This window comes from Amblyomma maculatum, chromosome 3 (assembly GCF_055883805.1).
Source record: "Amblyomma maculatum isolate TAMU_Amacu chromosome 3, ASM5588380v1, whole genome shotgun sequence".
NCBI lineage: Eukaryota > Metazoa > Arthropoda > Arachnida > Ixodida > Ixodidae > Amblyomma > Amblyomma maculatum.
In genome coordinates this window covers 107750118-107771586 of record NC_139346.1, presented here as the reverse complement: position 1 = coordinate 107771586, position 21469 = coordinate 107750118, and the positions used below count along the sequence as shown (strand labels likewise).

General features: G+C 45.0%; 1 protein-coding gene across 1 annotated transcript in view; it reads right to left on the bottom strand.

The window, feature by feature from the left end:
- LOC146195509 (uncharacterized) overlaps positions 1-19741 on the bottom strand; it is a 31846-nt gene extending 12105 nt beyond the window's left edge. Inside the window, exons 1-6 of the mRNA XM_084596823.1 lie at positions 19708-19741; positions 17767-17808; positions 14134-14238; positions 11149-11214; positions 4682-4734; positions 3693-3761 (exon numbers count right to left, since the gene is read on the bottom strand). Of these exons, the coding sequence (XP_084452949.1) occupies positions 3693-3761; positions 4682-4734; positions 11149-11214; positions 14134-14238; positions 17767-17808; positions 19708-19741 (369 nt within the window). The remainder of the gene's footprint in view (positions 1-3692; positions 3762-4681; positions 4735-11148; positions 11215-14133; positions 14239-17766; positions 17809-19707) is intronic.
- Positions 19742-21469: the final 1728 nt, after the last annotated feature.

Below are 21469 nucleotides of genomic sequence, written 5' to 3'. Positions count from 1 at the left end.
GACTACGGCTTTGCAAGCTTCAGATGGAAGATGGCGGCAACGGGCCGAAAAATCATTTTTCGACAAACCAGGTTCGCACAATGTGTGTCACTGTAACACAATATCTCTCGACTTTTTAAAAAGAAATCTGAGATGGTCGCGAGCAAAGCCCGGATTGGAAAACTTGCCGCCCTTACCGCTGTTTTGGTCATAGAGGGATTTGTTTTGTGTTCTTTTTCATCTGTTCTCCGCGCCAGCCGCCGAAAATTCACATCTACGTATACCTTGTGAGCTGAAACTCTCCTCAAGTGTGGGTTCCTGAGTTCTGCCCGTCATATTCTCTTGCCTTATTGGTTGTCCGCGAAGACCCCCTTAAATCTTGACAGATGCAGCTGACGCTGCAAAATTAACATATTAGTGATAAGCGAGCAGCAAACTGCAAATATGTGAACTATGGCCCGAAAAAGTATCCTGCAGGTGCGAGCTACGAAAGCTGCCACGTACTGCCTTTAAAGTCGGAGCTTAAGGTTCTCCAGTTTTATGTTCATTTTGTACTGACACCCGTTAGGCGCCGTTTAACAGTTTTTTTTTTATCTGTGTAGTTGTAGTAGAAGTTGGAATAAGCGGAATGTGGATGCCACCGATTGCAGCCAATCGGAGGGTACTCACCGGGGGTAAAAAGAGTGTGGCAAAAGAAGGAATTCGTCACTGGAGTGCGGTTCCTATGTAAACCATCCAGAAAGGGGCTACTGACGAAACAGGGGGCATACCTAGAGAGTAACTTAGGCGCAATCAAACTGGATATGCCACGGGAAGAACTCTAAGAGTGATTAACATTGAAGGATGATGTCATGACTAGAAATTTGTGCCGGTGTAGCGACTACAACAGGCACCAAGATGATGGTTACCGTGGAAGAAATCTTGGTGAGCGTGCAGGTTTTGTACGGGGTGTGGCTTGCGCCAGTAACGACAAAATGAAATATGGGCTTTTTCTGTGTGAGTGCTTGTGCCGCGCGTCCCACCAAGTGGCGATGGACGAGGTATCCTAAGAACGAGGGCGCTAAGCGGTGGTGGAACAGCAAGATCAACACCTGGACGGCGGCAAGGACGATAGAAACACGGGCTCCAAGACAGCTCACCGCCCAGTGGAGGGATGTAATCTGAACAGGCCGCGGTTCGGAGCCACGTCAAATGCCTGCCAAGATACTAAATAATAGAAAGGCGACCGCATGCCGGCGACTGCAAGCTGGAAATTTTGATAACCCAGTATGGGCCTTCACGTCCTACCAGAGGAACATGTAAATGGTTTTTGTAAGGCATGTGGGAGAGGGGTACTCTAGACCGTAATATATGGGAATGTGTCGACTCCCCTGGAGTCGAGGAACGTATCAATAGCAAAGAGAGCTGAGAAAGCTTGCTGCGGAACAAAGACCCCGCTTGGCAGCAACAAGCCGTCCGTCTGGAGGCCGATACGGCGAAGAGACAAAATCTTTTTGTTAGCCTTTAGTCGCGGAGGCTCCATCCCCCATCCCCTAGGCCTGCGTGCAGGGGGTGGGGAGTAAGGGCCTCCATTTATGGTGGACAATATAACTTTTTATCACTTTATGCAATCGCCAGGTTCACCGAAGCAGCCGGGGCATTTGTAAGAGAAATTAAAAAAAAAAAATAAAGGATGAATATGGGTTTTCAAATACCCTGGAGAGAGGGGCATCGAGGGAGAGGGTCGCTTCAAAAAGTTCCTGGAGGGAAAGCTGGATTCAGGTGCCGAGGAGAGAAGCTCCATTTGGAACGAGGAGCTCTGCAGTTTATAATTAGCTATAAATAAGTTCTGTACTCCTCAATTAGAGTGTTAGTCGGAGCGAATAGGAAAAAGAGAACTTTGAGGAGAGAAAAAAAAAACAGCTGCTTAACTAGCGCAGACCACACGATCTTTAAGCTTAAGCGGAACCGATCCGGCACTAGACATAAAATGTGGGACAACAACATTGTGGGCACCTCAGGCGTCGACAAATTTGCGTTCCCCGGCAGCACGATGTTAAACAGGTGTGTGTCTTTTTGCCTCTGCTTCTAGGGCACCTTAGTGCCACGAACCATTAAAATATTGATTTTTTTTAACACCCACCGGTGTGCAGTCTTCATCGTTTAGCACTGTGAATAATTAGCGTGCGGAAAGACCTTGTGCTCTTTATTTGTCCATGCTCTGTGTCGCCGAAAACGTGTCTTTATCTCCTTCTTTGTAGCACCAGATGCGCCGAGGTTAGCCTTGAATTATCACAGACAAACAGGACTATTGCCGCATTATTCCAGGCATTTACATAATCCCTTACCCGGTTTATCTAGACGTTTCTGCGCAGATTTAAATTGACCATGGCCGATTTAAATGGGCTTTCGTAGTTCGATGACCGCAGAGCACTCTTGCTGTTATCGCCGCCGCATATTTGCTTAGTTCTTTTGCAGGCGAAGGTCAGCTCAATACGGAGTTTCTTTCAGTGAAATCGCAGTCTCTTGTATTGGTGCCAACGGCTTCGTCACCAAAAGGTGACAATAGCAACCATGGACTATTATATACGTAGTCGCGAGGGCGTAGTGGCCCGCAGCGAAGAAGGGGACAAGCAATTGGTACTGGTGGCGAGTGTTGAGGTGGTAGGCGTCAGGGAAAGGTCAGTAATGTCTGTCGCTATCACATGTAATAGTTGCACATAGAGATCGAAATGGCGGAAACTGAATTATAGAACACAAGATTTCGCAACGATGGCAGTGCGGGCAATAGGCTGGTGGCTTCACTGAGCGCGAAGGAAGACGAGACTGACGTACACAAACATGTTAAAGACAGTGGTGTTAGATATTTCAGCTCCGAAGGCGCTTGTTTCGGGCTTGTTTGCTGACGTCGAAGCAACGCTCGATGCGCTATGCATTCTAAACGAATGTAGAGCGAGCCGCCTGTTGCCCGGATTGGACGATAAGGATAGGGCAGCGCTCGATCAGCTCTTGCGGAGAACCGCAGAGATTATGGAGCGCTCAAGGAAGCTGAAAGTGCTCAGGTCGTCGTCAGCTGAGAGTAGGCGAAGAATGATCACTGAAAAGGGGGTTAACGAATCATGGAACCAGTTAGCAAAGTGCCTTCAATATTATTTTACTTATTATTTTCAGCAGCTAAAACCGCAGAACATCAGCTGCGAATTTGTCTCGGCCATCGCTGCCAGCTGCAAACCTAAAGTCCACGGATATTACTACTAGCCAAAGTGCCACTGTGGTGAGATTTATATTTATCTCACTATCAATGGGTATGAATATCGGGGACACCAGCAAGGAAATCTAATTAACAGGGCCTTAGACTTCAAACAAAACTGTACATACACACAAATACCTACATCAATACAAGGAAGGCTTACTGCACCTATCAAATAAACGTTATTGGCTTTAATGCTGTATTGGATATCAAGGCATCACGGACATAAATGCAGCATGTGGAACCAATGCTGATCCTAAATGACAAGTAGAAAGAGTTCAAAAATCAACAGCTTATGCAATCAGTTTTGAATTCCCGAGATAATGCATGGATTAATAAGGTTCCCTCGACCATTGCATAACTGGACAACGTCCTCATCAGCCGGGAAGTAGACCCGAGAGTTTTCGCTTACGAAATACCATGATGATGGAGTCCTTTGCTCCGAAAGCATGCTGCCAGTGGGCTTCTGAATACAATAACTTACCACGCACTCTTGTTGGCGTGGATAGGGCTTGGTATAATTTTCGCAGTACATCGTGCATCCTATGAGGACCTGTTAAGACAAATGTAGAATCAGTGCGAGAGCCTGACACATGATCAACCCTCTTCCAGGCGAAATGACCGACTGTAAATGCGGCACTGCGCCTCATACTGGTAATAGTGTCGAGTCCAAGGAAATCACTTTAGCTAGACATGCACACCTGCGGTTCTCTAGCTTGTGAACCAAGCGCTTTGCATTTAAAAAAATATTATCTCCACGGTCAGTACACAACAGAGTGTATTCATACCAAGTGCTGGTGTGAAATCTGGAGACTAAAACCCAGGCCTTCTAACTGGTTATTTCATTCACTTGCAGTGACTATGAGCCTCAGCGGCTTTAAACCTCGGGGTGTACGTAGAAGCTTTGTTTTTAAATAAGTCATCATCATCAGCCTGACTATACCCAATGCGGGTGCGAAGCCCTCTCCCATATTCTTCCGATTAAGCCAGTTCTGTGCTAGCTGCATCCACTTGACCACTGCGAACTTCTTAACCTCATCCGCCCACCTAACTTTCTGCCGCCCCCTGCTACGCTTTCCTTCCCTTGGAATCCAGTTTGTTACCCTAAGCGACCATCAGTTATCCTCTCTTTGCACTACATGTCCTGCCCATGCCAATTTCTTCTTCATGATTTCCACTACAATGTCAGTAACTTGGGTTAATTCTCTGACTCACTCTGCACACTTCCGAACTATTAAAGTTACCCCGACCATTGTTATTTCCATAGCCTTCTGCGTTGTCCTCAACCTAAAATAATTGCATAAATATATTTGTTTCATAATACTAATACGTGAACTCCGCTATATTTAAGAGGATGCACCGTGATCAGTAGTTTGATACTCTTTTACCAATGTGAATAAATATTCACACACAGTCATTTTCAAAGCGGCTACTAGGATGGCTCCCTGACTGTAAACAAAAAGGGCAGCAAACCTTATCTCCTTCCGTATTGGCAGTATACACTCCACAAGTTTGATCAGGTGGTTCTGAAAGTAAAAAAAGACAAGCCACAAGGATTTATATCGAGATTTTTGGAGACGGTTAGCAGTGTTTTGCTGCCAAATATTGATTGATTTATATATTCAGTCATGCGCCAACGCAATGCGAGCGTATATTTACACTATGTCCAGTCGGCAGTATTGTGACTACCCATTCATTGCATCTAACCAACTGTCTAACAAAGACCACCGCGGTTGGGCAACGAGTCAACGACGAAGCATACCGATGTCTTTTTTAGCTAACACTGCACATTGGCGGGCTCTGATGAATATAGCATGCATTTGCCTCTTAGATAAACAATAGATCCCTCGTTTCTGTGAAGTGAACATGAAAGAAAATGAGAAATAGGGGTGAGAACTGCTAGACGAACGATAAAAGAACGTGGATAGAATAAGAACTTTTAATGAGGGAGGCATGTTGAGCAACCGTAAACAGTGCGTTAGCAGGCACCTAAGGCGATCATGCGCCAAACGCAAGTTCTACAATTTCTGGTGGGCGCGTATAAAATATTTAACAATACTGTAATTGGCTTATATAACTGACCAATGCCAAAAACTTCATTTTGCCGCCATGTGCTGGAGATTGCACGTGAGCGCTCAGCTCGGGCCACTCACGTTTGGTATGCGATGAAGTCATGGGGAGGGGAGCGGAGTAGGCTTCTAGCAATCAGAGTTCCTTATATTTCCGGCTTTGCTCGCAGGTGAAGCCTATGCCCCACAAGAGCCGCTAGCGCGGAGTGCTAGTGAACAACGCGAGCGCATCGAACACAGTCTGAGACCGTTGTTTAGAAGCACGCACTAAACAAGCACGCACTAAAGCGCGCACTGCGGCGCGCTAGGGGCCGAAGTACAGGCGCCGGGTGCACGATTCTCATCACATCGAGTCGGAAGCCTTTGAGCCAGTCTAAGACAATCTTTCACTGTGTTGGACTGTTCGTATGATTATTTATTTTCTTGTCGCATTTTGCTGCCTGTCATAGTTTTTACGCTTTCATTATTTGCTTGCCAAATTGGATCAGTTCGCTTGTGTGTCTACACATGTCTTGTCGCGTTCTTGGTTTGAATAAGCTTTGTATCTCACTGTTCCATGTTTTCATTCTTACCTTGTGTCTTCCCTGATATAAATTAAATGTTTTGCGTATTCTCTGCACTCGTCTAATTCTTTCTTTCCACCAGCGCACAGATATGCGTGAACCTTCCCCCGGGAACTGGCCTTAGTAAATTCTGTTTACCGCTGGCTCTGAGCTAGCGTAAAGCGTCCCCTATGCTTACACGGTTTCAGCCTGGAAGCCATTGGCCAGAGTGGTTTGTGACACGTACAGCCTTTGTCAAAAGTGTAGAGCCCAGGGGTTCTGCTTCTAAGCTACATCGCGCAGCTTGTAATACATTAACGATGTTCTCAATCTCTTAATGGTAAAAAGATTTTTTGCCCTACCCTCTTCAGTTGGAAGTAGCTCCCATAATGCTAAATCAGCGCCACTACACTGCTCAAAAGCAGACCCCCTGGGCTCTATACTTTTGACAAAGGCTGTACCTTAGAAGGTTTACACTCTTTTGGGAATGAAGCAACGAAGACATTTTTGACTAATGAATTTTCTTCTCAGAATAATATAGAATATAGGTAACGGGCACTAATGCGATCATGCCCGTTACCTTTCGCGTTACCTTTCTTGTGTCCGTGTGTGTTTTCGCGCCTTGAGCTTACGATAATCTGGAATGTATTTGAATCATCCCTTGTGAAATTGTCGGAGCCACTTTTTCCTTAACGTCTGAACGTTCGTGAACAAGTTTTAAGATTTTATTTGCAGTCAACACCTCTTCACAGTCCACGTTTACGCTTGTTTTTTTTCTTCAGAATTGAAATTGTCAGTTAATTTTTTGTAGCGGTGGCAAAAACGTTTATTTTTGATGTCCGATACGAAGGCAACATAAGTTTACTTCGGTGAAACTCCCTTAAATGAATGTTTTCTATTCTTTTATCACTTGCCTCAATATAGCTTATTTGCTTGGTTACCACATGAAACCTATTTTCTTTAGTCTTTAGTTTTCTTAATGTAATGGTATCCTTAATACGCCTTTTGTATTTAATCAGTGTGAGCGGTCGCTCCACTTACATAACCTCTTTTGCTACCACTACTTCTCAAAAGTTCTAACGGGACAATCGGTTGCAGGTTCATGAAATTTCATACTCATGAACATATTATTTGCCTTTGTTCCCTGCTCCTTTGCCCCTTCCCTCACTTTCCTTATTGGGACGCCGAACCGTATTTAAACCACGCAAATGATAATCGCGCTGCCCACACGAAGACGAGTTTCCTTGTCGATATGTTCGCTTATCTTGTGAACTGAGGCGAACTGAGGCTCCCTGTAGACCCTTGTACAGTTCTCTTTCATACTTGCTACCCATCACTATTTCATCTCGAGTCGTTGGGCTTCATCTGCTCATGGGTTATCTATTATGCTTCCTACAGGCTTCCTTGCTTACATTTTTTGGGTGTAGTGATGATACTAAGCCTAGGGAGCCCGCGTACATTATACCGCTTTTAATATTAACCTTTAGAATTTTGCCCCGCCGGAGTGGTGCAGTGGTAAGACGCCCGACTACTGTGCCGGAGTACCCGGGTTCGAACCCGACCTTGGCGGCTGCGTTTCGATGGAGGTGAAACGGAGTGGCGTCCGTGTGCTGTATGATGTCAGTGCACGTTAAAAAACCCCATGTGGTCAAATGTTCCGGAGTCCTCCACTACGGCGTCGGTCATAGCTTTAGTCGCTTTGGGACGTTAAACCGCCAAACCAATCAACCAACCTTTAGAATTTTCTCGAGCACCTAATTTTAGGCCAATAAAATGCCTAAAATTCTGCATTTAGTACTCATTGTCACTGAAATAACCTACTTGGCGGTTTGTCTTTTGCTGCAGCACTACCAACATTAGGTGCTCTTTTGTAACCAACTGTATTAAATGCAATTTACCATCTATTTGACATTTAATCCTAAAAGCTTGTGAAATATATGGCACCTGTTGTATTGTTTTCGAAAGTGTGCCCATTCCAGGCCACGTCCCTATACAGGCAAGAAAGTCTATGAAAGTGGCAAAACCGACTGCTCCAGGCAATTATCTGGAAGAAATTCTTGTATGCTTATTTCCTGGCACATCTCTTTAGATTAGATAATCAGTGATCCGGCTGTTAACATCTGTTGATAAGAAGTGTTCTTGATCCGTTTCCTATGTAATGGGCAGCAGAGATGCTTTGGCTATTTTGCAATCCATGACTCTATAAATCGGGTCGAGCTTATTGAGACCGGGATTGGTTTATGGAAATTAATTATTAACATTGTCATCTAATTAGTACAGGTTCAGATCCTGCAAATCCCCTGCAAACTTGAACGCAATAAACGAGTGTTTCTTACAAGAGTTAGAGCGAACTTCATAATGTTTTTACTGCGACATGTCTTTTTGCAGTATTTCCTCTCTCTCTCTTTCTCTCTTAGTCCCGTTTGCATGTGCGTGTTGTGTGTGCGTGCGTGCGTGCGTGCGCGCGCGCGCGCGCGCGCGCGCGCGTGTGTGTGTGTGTGTGTGTGTGTGTGTGTGTGTGTGTGTGTGTGTGTGTGTGTGTGTGTGTGTGTGTGTGTGTGTGTGTGTGTGTGTGTGTGTGTGTGTGTGTGTGTGTGTGTGTGTGTGTGTGTGTGTGTGTGTGTGTGTGTGTGTGTGTGTGTGTGTGTGCGCGCGCGCTTGCGTGCGTGCGTGCGTGCGTGCGATAGACAGGCACGTTCTATAGTGCTTATTTCAGGCTACAAAATGTGTTCCTGTCATGGAATTGCAGCCTGTTTGCATAACAGCAGCAGTCTCAAAGTCCTCAGCAATAATGCAAAAGTAAACGAAATGCTCCGGAAAAGGCTATCATCGAGCTCACTTCGACACTGCAGGCAAGCTTGGTGCTTTTGAAGTTTCGTATTAGGCTGTATAGGCGACCCTAACTTCTCAGCATGACGGTTCGGGCGCCAGCAAACAGCGCCATCTCTGATCGTCCCCGAATAACCTGTCCGGCAGGCGGCTCTCTCTCCCACTGTCTCCTACGTCTGCACATGAAAAAAGGTGCCTCGCTCGCTCGTGTGCGCGCTTTCTCTCTCGTGCTGTGATTCCGCTGTGGAAGTCTTCCTTAGTGCGCGCTTCCGTGGTTTAGAGAGTTGGTATTTTGCGTTTATCTCGTCAGCAATATTTTTTCGTGAGAGAATTGTCGCGTGGCATAAGAAGTGAAATTAAAAGGCTACCCTAAACGAATCAACGGAACGAACGCGTTCCGCTATTTCGTGTCTTCATACCGCACTTGCTCGACTCCCTGTGGTTATTTCCTCCGTATCATTGTTCTGGTTACATTGTCTGTTACCTTAAGCTCTTTTGTTTCCGCGGTGCTTTTTTCGCTTTGGCTCCAGGCTACTGTCCCGAACGTCACTGACTGACACTGCGATTTTTGATCTGGGCAAAGTATGAAAACTTTTTTTTTTATTTCGCTGCACGTGCACAGGTGGCCGAAATTTGGGAGTGACGTATTAACCGTTTGCACACATAGGGACAGTGGTGCTGAGTTGTACGCGTCCGACGGCCTTAGAAAGTTCAACGCGACCGCCTGAGTTCGCGTCGTATGAACAACTCAGGAGGCGGCGTCGCAATTCGATGGCACCAGCTAAGAACTTCCCAGCTGTTTTCGGGGGAAGGCTCGGGCGAGATTGACAGAAGACTTCGACATCCTTTGAGTTCGCGCCGCATGAATCATCCACGGCTCGACGGCATTCTGCCGCGTGGCGATGAGTTTCAATAAGAGTGTCCCCATTTGTTTTTTTTGTGGAACCGGCTACGCTAGCTCCGATGACTGGGCACAGCTATGTCTCCCAAACCACACACAAAGTCCCCTCGGCATCGCTGTGCAGCGGTAGGTCGCGTGGATAATGCGATATGGGGGGTGACCAATCTTGAGCAATAACCATACTTATTTATGAGCCCTTCATCACTATTGCCGGATCAGCATCTTGCCGGAAAAGGAGGGAATGCGCCAAAGACGTCCGTGTTGAGTGTTTCGTTAAGGCCGAGCGCGTGACTAAACCGAAGTGATTACTGACTAAACATATATAAATACTACGTTCTCCTACCAAGAGCATGTGAACAAAGAACCATTTTAAAGAGAAGCCCAAAGTTCTCTGCATCGATGCTCATCATACAAAATAAACCTCTTAAATTCTTTCTAAATTACGGTCCGTATCTGATCCTGCGTCCACCACCCTATCTATGCAAGAGAGCCTGAAGCTGACAGAAACTTAGCCAGCACCTGGCTGACTTGTAATCTTATCCGGTGCTGCCACCATCCATGGTCGTGGCCCCCATATGGTATTTAACAAATGGGGTGTTCTCACAAATGTCTACTGATCCGGGGCCCTCCAATGCGATTTTGCCCCTCCCGCTGCAATCATTCTTGGGTCGTTAATCTCAAAAACTACTATACCACTACATTGTTTTCGTGCGAATAATGCAGCGCTGCTTTTGCGCATGACCGCAAGGGTTGTAAACGTATTGCAGAGCTGCGCTTCTTGCTACCTCATGTGTATGACAGAATTTTGCATACGTGATGTCGTTTGCCACTTTCACCTTTGAAATTATTGGTACTGCCGGTTTACAGGGTCGATTACGTGCAAACTGTATAGCGAAGGACAGCTGGCATGCTCTCTCTCGTTGTCGCAGCTAATGTATAATTCCAATTACCTCCCAATTACATCTGTAAAGTCGCGACCTACTGCTTTGAAATTTCACTTGCATATACAATTCGTGCCAGCTGCCTGGAGTTGGACGAATAAAAGTTCTCTCTCTCTCTGGAGTTACACTGCATAACGCACGAGCCAGTAGGCGAACGCGTCATGTGAGGAAACCAACACGCAAGGGAAGCAAGCAAGACGCATCTCCGTTCTTAGGCAGCCGCGACGCCGCTTCAAGCATCACAAAGCTGCCCACCGGCCAACCTAACTGGAGCGCCATGCTGCCGCCGGGCGTCTGTTAGCATCCCCCGCGTTCGGCCAACCTAACTGCTGCCGCCGGGCGTCTGTTAGCATCCCCCGCGTTCGAGAGAAGAGTCGGAGAAGACGAGCGCAACGAACGCGAGCAGCGCGCTGAGAGAGAGAGAGAAACGCGCGCAGCCCGTGTTGCTAGCCAGGGCGGCGCGTCGACGCCGCGCCAGGTGAGCGCCGCAGAATTTCGCCGCTAGCGGAGCAGCGCGCTGCATTCGCTCAGGCAAACTTGAGTTTGGACTCCCTGTATATAGCCACTATTTCCACACTAACCATACAGTAAATCCAGATCAACAATTATATGTATTCTGATTAGTTCAGTTTGGTTTCATGACATTAGCAGAGGTCACCTGTCGTTCTTTCGCGGTGTCCTCTTGTCGTCTCATTGGTGGCCGGTGCAGTAGTAGTAGTGGTTTCTAAGCAGAAGAAAAAAAAAGCACGATAGTGAAACCTTGTTATTGGGCAGAGTTATGCGATATGGGGCCAACACAATCGTGACCATGTATAATGCATGGTCGCCTATTACAAATAAGGGTAACCATGTAGCCAACATATTCATTCGGGCCATGATACTGCGCCTCAATGAAGAACGAGTAGTCGTGGCACATTGTTACAAAATTGCAAAGTTACAAATCATGTGGCACAGAAAACTCCCCGGTATCAAAAATTATCGCGTCCCACCAGCGCGGAGCTAAGATATCCCATAATCTCCGGAAGAAAAGGGACACTTTAGCTTCGCCTTTAATGGCATGACCTGACAGTCTTGACGGCTCCGTCTGAGGCTCCCATTTGGAACCCTTGTAGAACACGTGCATTTAACTACTCTCTTAATAATGTAATATCTCGCACAACGAATTACCTACAACTTTACATGAAAGATAACCTGATATATATAGCAACAAAAATAATATCTTTTGGCCGGTTAAATGGGGCAGTGTTTTCTTTTGATAATGCATCTGATTAGCCGTCCAACGGTCCTGGTGACTTCAATTTTAATCTCGAAGACGAGCTACCGACTTCGCCGCTCTTATCATTGTATATGTTACAGCACAAAAAATGGGGCAGTCAGTGTCCTGCCTGGTTGCATTCTAACTTCCACATGCCAGAGCCATGCTCTCGATTTCTTCGTCACCGGTCCAACAATGCTAGATTATCTGGCGAAAGGCGCTTTTATTGATGCCCCGCATATCGCGAAATCACACAGTAGCCTGCCTATTTTGCTAACGTCGGAAATTTTTGTCTTCTTCGTGGTTTACGCTGGCTCATAATAAAACGACACCACTTCGCATCTGTCCTAGCAGGTACGGCGTGGTGTCGCTTTACTTTTAGCTCCATCTGCTAACGGAGTGATTTAGTCATGAGTAGCGCACACTGTATATTCATTCTGCATGCACAGTCATCGCGGTAGCATCGCCAATGTAGCCTTGTAAAGATTCGAAAACGAAGATGCCGACCTGCCAGCAGCAGCCATGACATCATCTTATACTCTGTCTATTATGGCGTCCTTATTGCTGTTCATCGGCGCCATGTTCTCGGCAGGAGCTCGCCCGGTCTCGAGAGACATTCTAAAGGAATAAGCACCACTTTTTTCCAAGTTTGCATTTATTATTATTATTTTTGAATGCAATACCGCAAGTTCACTTCCGACTAACTCTGGATACAACGAACGCGATCCATTAGACCCGCATAGGCTCGGCTGTATAAAACACAGCTCGTCAACATAGCACAAAATTAGTAGTAAAATTTTCTGAAATTCGATGAATTTCTCACGGAACTGACGGAACTACACAGTCTAAGTGATTGCTGGCACACAGCGGTAGAATCTGAGCCAGCATATTGTCGATGCTTCTGGAGACGCATGGTGTGCTCCAGTGGATCCTCTCGTTTGACAAAGCTCAAAGGCGTAATTTGGACATTCTTTCTACGTCTCTAAAGAAAGTTTGCGTCATTTGTGCCTTTCTTTTGTGTTCGCGACACTTAGAACAGAGCTTCAGGCTTTATGTGGCAACTGTAGAACCCCTGGTAATCGCTTCTTTGAGAAATCCTCGAGCACCGTGCAGTCGATAGCGAAAGAGATCTCCTCCTTATCTAAATGGCTGTGCAACCTGTTTTCCTCGTCGTGGTGCGGATCATCACGCTAATTATCTCTACAACGAAGTCCCAATGGTACTGCATAGTGAATAGCTGAACAAACTGCACAAAAGGTTTCTTCGAAGCACCATATCAAATGATGGCAATTTGTCTACGTTGAGTTGGCGAAAATGACTTGCGAATCCATTGTCATCAGCCTCAAGGTGTTCACCGTTCCTTTGTACCATTCGTCAGAGTGTTCCATCGTTATCGGGTCATCTTAAGTCACGAAGATAACTAGCTTGCCGCACATCGCACCAACAAAGCAACGCGAAGTCGGCGTGGTACACATAACCAACAATGAAAGAAAGGTCACGACTAAGGGGGGCACGTGCCGCAGATCATAGGCGCTGACTATTCCTGTTCAGAGAGCGGTGAGAGAATGAAAGCCTCTCGTAACAATTCCTTGCCTAGGCAAGTAAACGCTTACCTGAGCGGCTCACTATGCTAGGCGCAGAAATCGAGCAAAATTTAGTGGTGGCATCTACTGCTTTGAGCAGCAAATTAATTGCAACGCTCTTAACTTCATCGGCCTGGCTTCTAATTTATTCTGGCTTCTGAAGGATAGGAAATTCTATCTCTTTACGCTTTGAATCAGCGCACTTCAAAAGCAGAAGCAATCAGGGCCAGTGGATCTCCGAGACAAGCGGCATGAGAAATAAGGGTTGATTTTGATGATTCATCATTGCTAGCTTCAAGCTGACACAAGAATCACGTTATAGCGATATAAATGTGCTCCTCCGAGGGTTCAGCGAAGTCACTACGTTTACGCAGACCTATTGGAAAGCAAGAGCACTCTTTGACTATGTATTTAGGAGAGCGTGGCAGGAGTTGAATTTACGTATTCCGCTCAGTGAGTTTAGCCTAAGAATTGCGGTGTGTTTAAAACTGAAATACCTAAATCGACACTCGTCCATACCCTCTGGCCCTCGGCCTATATGACGGCCCTGCACCATATAGCTACGGGCAAGGGTGAAACTAAGCGGCGCACAACGTTGAACAAAAGGACAGGAGCGGGTTTCAACACGCAGGGAACTCTCTTTATCTGCTTTCAGTTAGAGCTGAAATGCCATCTCAGTTCGCTCCTCCTAACTAGGTGGAATGAATGCCGCTTAAGACGCTCACGTTATAATCGACCTAATTCATCCAAGTAGAGAGCAATAAACAACATCTAAAATATTTGTATTACAACTAACAATACTTACCGTTGCCTTCAACCTGATCTATACTGAGGCTAGTTCCGGAAGTTGTGGCTTCAACTCCATCTTGGCCGGAGGTATTCGCAGTTGTGCTACATGTTGTGGTAGGCTCTGCAAATGTAAGAAAGAAAAATTGTTTGTTGCCTTCCATGCAAAACATCCTTTTTCAAATATGGCCTGCCGCCAACTAAGGTACTATCATAGTGATCTAAAGCACCTCACATATTTGCACAATTTGATGCTATTTCCTCTTGCTGTCAAAACAAAAAAACATTAAAAACCCAAGGAGCCACTGAACGGCGGGTCCCAGTGGGCCTCAGGTAGGTTAGTGAGGCTGAAGTAACCCATATCAACAACGTTGGCCTCGATGGAGAATATATAGGCTTGCTCGTGTGGATGTCACATGGGTCCCATATCAGCGTTGCTTGGGATAAGGCAGACCGCACTTCTACACGCACGATTCACTTTCACTACGATTCAGTTATCCGCATTCTTCGGATAACAGTGGACAGATTAGCCCTAAATGGTCACACCAACACGTAATGTGGCCTCATACAATACATTTCGGTGGGTCCCATACGGTCCATATAGCGCGGCTAGAAAATCGGTTCTCCCGCGTGGTGCCAAAGTCGATCCCTTTTAGATTACTTGGCAGCAAGTGCAATATGCATGATAGCTCTATAAATGCAAAAGGTCGTCAGGCACACAAGAAGCTGATTGGTGGCCTCGCATCGGCGTAGCTGGAAAAGCTGGCATGTGCAGCAGAAATCTGGGCTTCAAGTGGAGAAAACATAATCCAGTCCATTTGTGGTTGTCCACACATAACCATAGCAGGCCCCACACTCGTCTTGGCAGGATGCGAAAACGCGTGTCCGCATCAGGGCTGATGAAGCATAAATATGCAACAACTAATCCCGTTGCTCAAGTGGTGCTGCCAGTTTACTAGTTTAATGCAGCAGTCCAGTCTACATCGGCTGTAGCGGGGTGAATTACAGGTGCGCCTAAGACGATTGGGAATACATTTTTTCCACCTGTCGTTTTTTACGCACTGCCGTAACCTACGATACCTAATAACCACCTTGCCAGATTACAAAAATTACTTTAGACTGGATCTTGCGCCTGCGTGAATTGCGCACAAAGGCAGGACCTTGTACAAGCATAATTGCACCTCCTCACCAGGTCGCAGTGGACCACCTACGGCTCTGCATTCATTAATATGCTTCAGAACAGACAAATGCACTTCCTGAAGTAGGCCTAGAGTGAAGTAAGTGAGGACAGCTCATATGCCTGTATGAAATCATATGTAATAAATTAAAAGGTGAGCAGCTTGGAAGGGCAGACATGAGACAGATAAAAGGATGATGTTAGGCACTAACGGTAATGGAGGAAACGGGACTGGGAATACCCCTCACCATGCCTACGCCAGCGCCCTATACGGAGCATACAAAATTGTGCTTGTCCCTATGGAACCGTGTCGGTCCCTTGTCATATGAGGGTAGCTAACCAAAATTAAAAAAAAAAAAGTCTTTGCCTGAGCGGATCCCCTTGTCTTTCTAAAGTAAAAACCTCGGGAGGAATGGACGGCATGCCTTTACTTTTCAATGCGGGAGAAAGGAGCGCAGAAGGAGATACATTCGGTTAAAGCTTTTTCACAACAGCTTACCGGACGAAATAGCTCCTGTACCACCCTCTTCTTTTTATAATGCTTTAGCAAAGCTTTTGCTTCATTAAGTACTATGCGGCTTTCTTAAGTGCGTCTTCTATGTTGCCGAAAAATGTATATTTTTATTGTCCACATTGCTGTATTAACGTTGTGCGATTTTTCCAACATTTTTTGTTTCCAGCGTCGCATCCACGTTTTTGTTGGACAATATATTTTTATTGTCTTCTACTTTTTTTTATTGTATGTTTAGTTGTAAATGTGCTGTCTGCAGAAATATTATGTTTCGCTCTAGCAATAACGCACTCTGGACGCTGTAGGTATGTGAATAAATAAACAAAACGTATACTTTCATACGTCCTAAGAGGGGCCATTCATGATGTTTAGCACACGTCGTCCCCTGTCGTAGAACGCGCATTGAACCCACCGGGGCACATACCACTATTCCACATCGGTCTCACTGGAGTCATCACTTTAGAGCCCAGTTCGTACTACATAGGGGCCCTTAAAAAATAAGTTACAATGCATATGGATAAATGTTGAACAATAATAGACTGTCGAAGAAATGAGTGGGCATGTGAAGTACCAAGCGCTCTGCGTTTAGGATCATAAGTATCTGCCACTGAAAAATTGACGTGAGCCGCTGAGTACACCTGCCCCTTCGTTAACTCCACATATAGCGTGGAAGTTAAAGCGCCATACTGCCTGATTGAGAAATCATAATTACCAGCTAGTTGAACTATAAATTGCCCTTCATTACAATACAACCAGGAGACACTAAATGCAGTCGTTTTCACCAACGCAAAAGGAATTGTTTTCGATGAGCGAAAGAAACAGCCCAAAAAGTTAACCTTTAAAGATTTAGCAGCTTTTTCTTTTAATTTGGTTGATATCATAAGTGAACGGTACTTGCTACTACACGCCTTTGGCGTGCCATTTTACCTTTTACACTACCGGAGTACCGAGAACCCGTTTTCCTGCGCAGGTCTCGAGGGAGACGATTGCGCTAGGCGCCCGGCAACTGAGTGTGAGCTTACCGCGTTGGGACCAACCAGCACGGGCTCACTAGTGTGAACTCTCTTTCTACGGAGTGGAATACAAGCTCACACAAGCTTCTTTTTTATGAGGCGAACGGCCTCATGGTACTTTGGTAACGGTAATGCAGTACCGGTATGCTAATTATTGGTATTGTATATGCGGTTTACACGCTTCTTTAATGCCGTTTCCGCCAAACGCTTTATGACGCTGTAAACATTTTTTTGTACAGAACGCTTTACCATATCGGTGCCGTCTACCGCTATCCTGCACAGGTATCGCCAGCTACTAACAGGACATGCGCACGTTGTGGGGCACCTTGTGCCCCGGAACCATCTGCCCGTGACCTGATAGTGGCATGCACTAGCAGCACACGACATTCCAATTGATAGCGCTACTACAATATTGATAGCACTTCTAGTTATTGATAAATTTCCTCTCGCCCTACCATCTGGTCTGCTGACCGTCCCGTTTAGCTCAGTTGGTAGAGAGATTGCCGCAGTAAGGTGGTCCCCAGACCGGGACTAATTTTTCTTTAACTGCGTGAAGTTTCTGAGAAAGCTGTATAGCTTTCCTTTGTAGCCGTATGACTGCGCTAGGGTGGTTGTCAATGAGTAATTACTAGTTTTTTTACAAATCTGCTCTCCTTTGGGAGATACCCTATAAATATCCAACCAACCTATACGACACTATTCACAGTATTATAGTGCTTTAATGTCCGTTTCAAATCAACCTCTTTCATTTTCCTGTTAAATAATGCCCTTCGTTTGCACCTTCCATTGCAGCGTACGCAAGTAAAAGTTTTCAATATTTCATTACATTTACCTACAGTTGCACATTGTTATCTTGACTCGAGCTCAACAATATGCGAATTATGAGCGCAACTTAAGTTGACAAAAAGGTTATGAACTTTGTAAACGCAAATGAGCGTCAGTCATTCTTACCTTGTTCTTTGCCATCACTCAATGTGAATACTGTCGTGGACGCTGCAAATTAAATTCCATGATTAACAACGAAGTATTTCCAGCAGTGTCCTCTAAGTGTTCATAATAAAGTCATTACTGCACGTACATACTCTAAGAAATATGTATACTACTCAAACATCTCTCTCTATCTACGGGTTTACGCCTCACCACAACTCTCAATTAACTATATCATCAGGGCTTTAACGTCGGCCGCTAATAATTAAAATACCAAGTCATGCCATTAATACTTGAGTACAGGCACTAAAATCTGCTTACATGCACGAATGCGAGATTATATCCTGCGGGTGAAATGTATTCGGTGAGCGTTTTCTCTGTGTGTGTGTGTGAGAGAGAGAGAGAGGAAGACGCTTTTCCACTCGCGCACGCGGTCATCAAGTCTTTCCCTTCCAGTGACGTCTGCATTCCTATTAGTCGGTACTATACTCTCACACCTTCTGCGTCTGTTTTCGGCTCTCAATCTACAGCCATCACTTCCATCTCCACTTCGGAGAATAGCGGATAAGCAAAACATATAGAGCGATTTTTTGTACCATGACACTGGCTATGGCTACGAGCTTTGGCGTGCCGCTACGCTCAAGGTTTACACATTGAAAACCGTTCTGCTCCAAGGCCAATGAATAAAGGCGTTCGAGGGATCGGACGACGCGAAGTGCCCCTTGTCAAGTGAAAGAAGGGACATTGTAACCCCCCCCTCCCCCCCTCTAAAAAAAAGACACTGGGGTATCAGATTTCGAGAAATGTTGTAAAACAAGTGGCGACAATAAACTAGTTCTTGCTCATATATGTTCCAAGAAGAATGCAAACAACCTTACTATGAGCGCGAAAACAGAGGTTGTTGGCCGTCAGGGTTTTGTACAGTGTGCACGTGCGTGCGTCGTGAACAGTCGCCTGGACGCAGAGCTATTACGGAGGCCCGCCCGATGTGCCGAGTGCTCAGTGACCTAAGACATTTGCGGGTGGGCATCAAGCAAACTACTGTATATTGCACAATATTGTATATAATCTTTTATTTTTACCCACCCTTTTCTTTCTCCCTATCGCTCACCTCTTTGATTTCCTCTACCTCTTCTTCCTCGCTATCCCTTTATTTCCGCCGCCCTAGTTCAGGTGCTTCAGATATCAGATAGCAGATACCGGGGTTGACAAACACATTTTCCTTCCTTTTGTATATACAATAATTAACCACTACAACCACCACCATTTTCTCTAGCTTGAGGCTATGCATTCCCCTTATAATATGGAGAACCGCTTGTTCCGCCAACCTAAAACGTTTGCGGAAAATGGAGTGCTTTTTCTTTAAAATATGACGAGTAATATAAAATGAAAAATTCAAAGGCGGCGAATAGCAGCATGAACATAATTGGGATTATTTTTCCTGCTACTGCTCGTCGCTTTTGAATAGTGTCATTCCATATTCTTCGTAATAACAGAAGGGAAAACCCGCACAACACCCAGCACTGCTAATATTGACCCGAAAATATGCAGTATGTAGCTCCGTTGATAAAAGACAACTGTGGTAAACGTTACCTGCAAAAATATCAGGAAATTTTGTCTTCCGCGAAAAAGATTTGATGGATATATATATCCATATATATATAAAGACGAAAATTGAGAAATTCGGGGCTAGTTGTGATACACAAATATAAGCCAACATTCGGCAAGGCCGGGGGAAAGCATAGAAAACGGTTGTTTACCAAATGTTTAGCTGTTGACCTGAATTAGTACTGAAGACGTTTTAAGGAGGAAGATAAATGAATGCAGTGTAGAAGAAAAACAATGCGTCGCTGTGTAACCTGAAGCTACGACTTCCGAATATTGCGTCCGATGCTCTTACCAACTGAGCCTGGTGTCGAACCTCTATTATATTGGGTATTAATTATTAGTTGCCTGTAACCCAACCTTGAGGGTGTTCACCAGCGCCACCCTCTTCCATAGTGAAAGAGAGCGTTTCTTTCATGGCGGAAGAGTGGAAGAGAGAAAATGATGTGCCTAACACAAAAACAGCGTATTGGCCAAAAACATTTAGTGTGGAGGAAGAAGCCTGGACAAAGAAGCGATTGTAATTGTATAGCCGAGAAAAAATATACAACAAACATCTCCAGAACTACGTACATTCCTCCCAGTGCATTTTTCGCAAACAATTTTGATAAGCAGCCATATCAACTCATTAGCCAACGCCATTCTGTGGAGAGCGCGGCGGCAGAATAACGAATCTTCGTGCCTCTTACAATATACGGTAAATATTTTCTGTGACCATAGCATGTCTCATCATGCTTATTGGCTTAACGCATGGTACGTTTCGCTTAATATAGCATGTTTCCAGCCGTGGGAAAAGCGATGAATACTAGCAATTTTGGGGGCTTTGCCAGCTGTAGCCTGTGATCCGACAGCTTAATTAGTCAACCCTGGCCATGTCGGTTTCGTTGGGGACAGAAGCTGAAATAGTAGGGCTTTCATTATCGAGTATATTTGATTAGTCACCACTGCTCTCTAATAATATTGCCTCTAGAACATTCAATTTTCATGCTTCATGAAACCTGTGCTAATTTTGTACCAACAGCGCCAATATTTCTTCAAGGTTTCTGCAATAAAAACGTGTTTGGAACACCTTCTGAAACATTCCTTTTTAGTCTGACATATAGACGAAAAAATGCTACTTACCATACAGACAAAAAGCTAAGATGCTGTGAGTTGCGAAGGCCATCGAGGTTACAGGCGTTTATAACTTCTCCTGTATTTGTGCAGCGTGATATGTGAACGCCTGACACATTATATCAGGTAGTAGGCAGGCAAATGAAATGCGAATTTCTCACTTCTCAGATCGCGTTTAGAAACCAACAAAATTTAGCAAGAACAAAGCATAGCGCACACGTTTGTTGTGCCTGCGGCTTTTTTCTTTTTTTTTTTTTTGCTTTACAAAATGTTAGTGTAATACAACAAGATATATATCTGATCTTGATTGGAGTGAGTGCTGAAAGTGTAATGCCAGAGGCAGCCCCTCTTCCACTTGACAACTACGTTAGAACTGCACCATGAAGGTCGTCGTGGCGGATATTCAAAGAGAAATAATCGCTTTTTTTTTTCACTTGTTTCTGTGCATTTTCTTCTTGGATAACAGCTGTTAGCATCAACATGCTACCACCGTGATAATAAGCCACCTTATGTTTTTCAAAATCTTGGTTTTTGAAACGCATGAAGGTTGAAGGTAAATGTCAGCTGTAGAAATAAAACGGCGCTACGCGGCTGTGGTGATAAATCATGCCAATGAAGAAAAGGAGCATATTTTAACTCAACGGCACTGCCTCCTCATAAAATTGTGCAAAAGTGAACATGGGGTTTAGTAGGCGTTTGAAAAAAGGTTTGAACGATTCCGCTAACTTATATGCATATCGGCTTTTTTTTTTCTTTTTCAGAGAAAGAACAGCTCAGGTCATGCTCGCCAAATGTCAAAACAGATGCGTAATTCGGGTTTTCGGGAACACTGCGCTTTGTTCAATTTCGTATTTTCTTTGGAAGACACTTCTTTGCTGTTTTTTTGCCGCTGACATTTTTCAGTTTCGGAGAGAAAATGACACCCAACCTGCGAGTCGATGACTAAGATGATTGTTTTAGGAAAACTCCGTGTAACCCGGCAAGATCGAAATATTTTTTCTTAGTTCAT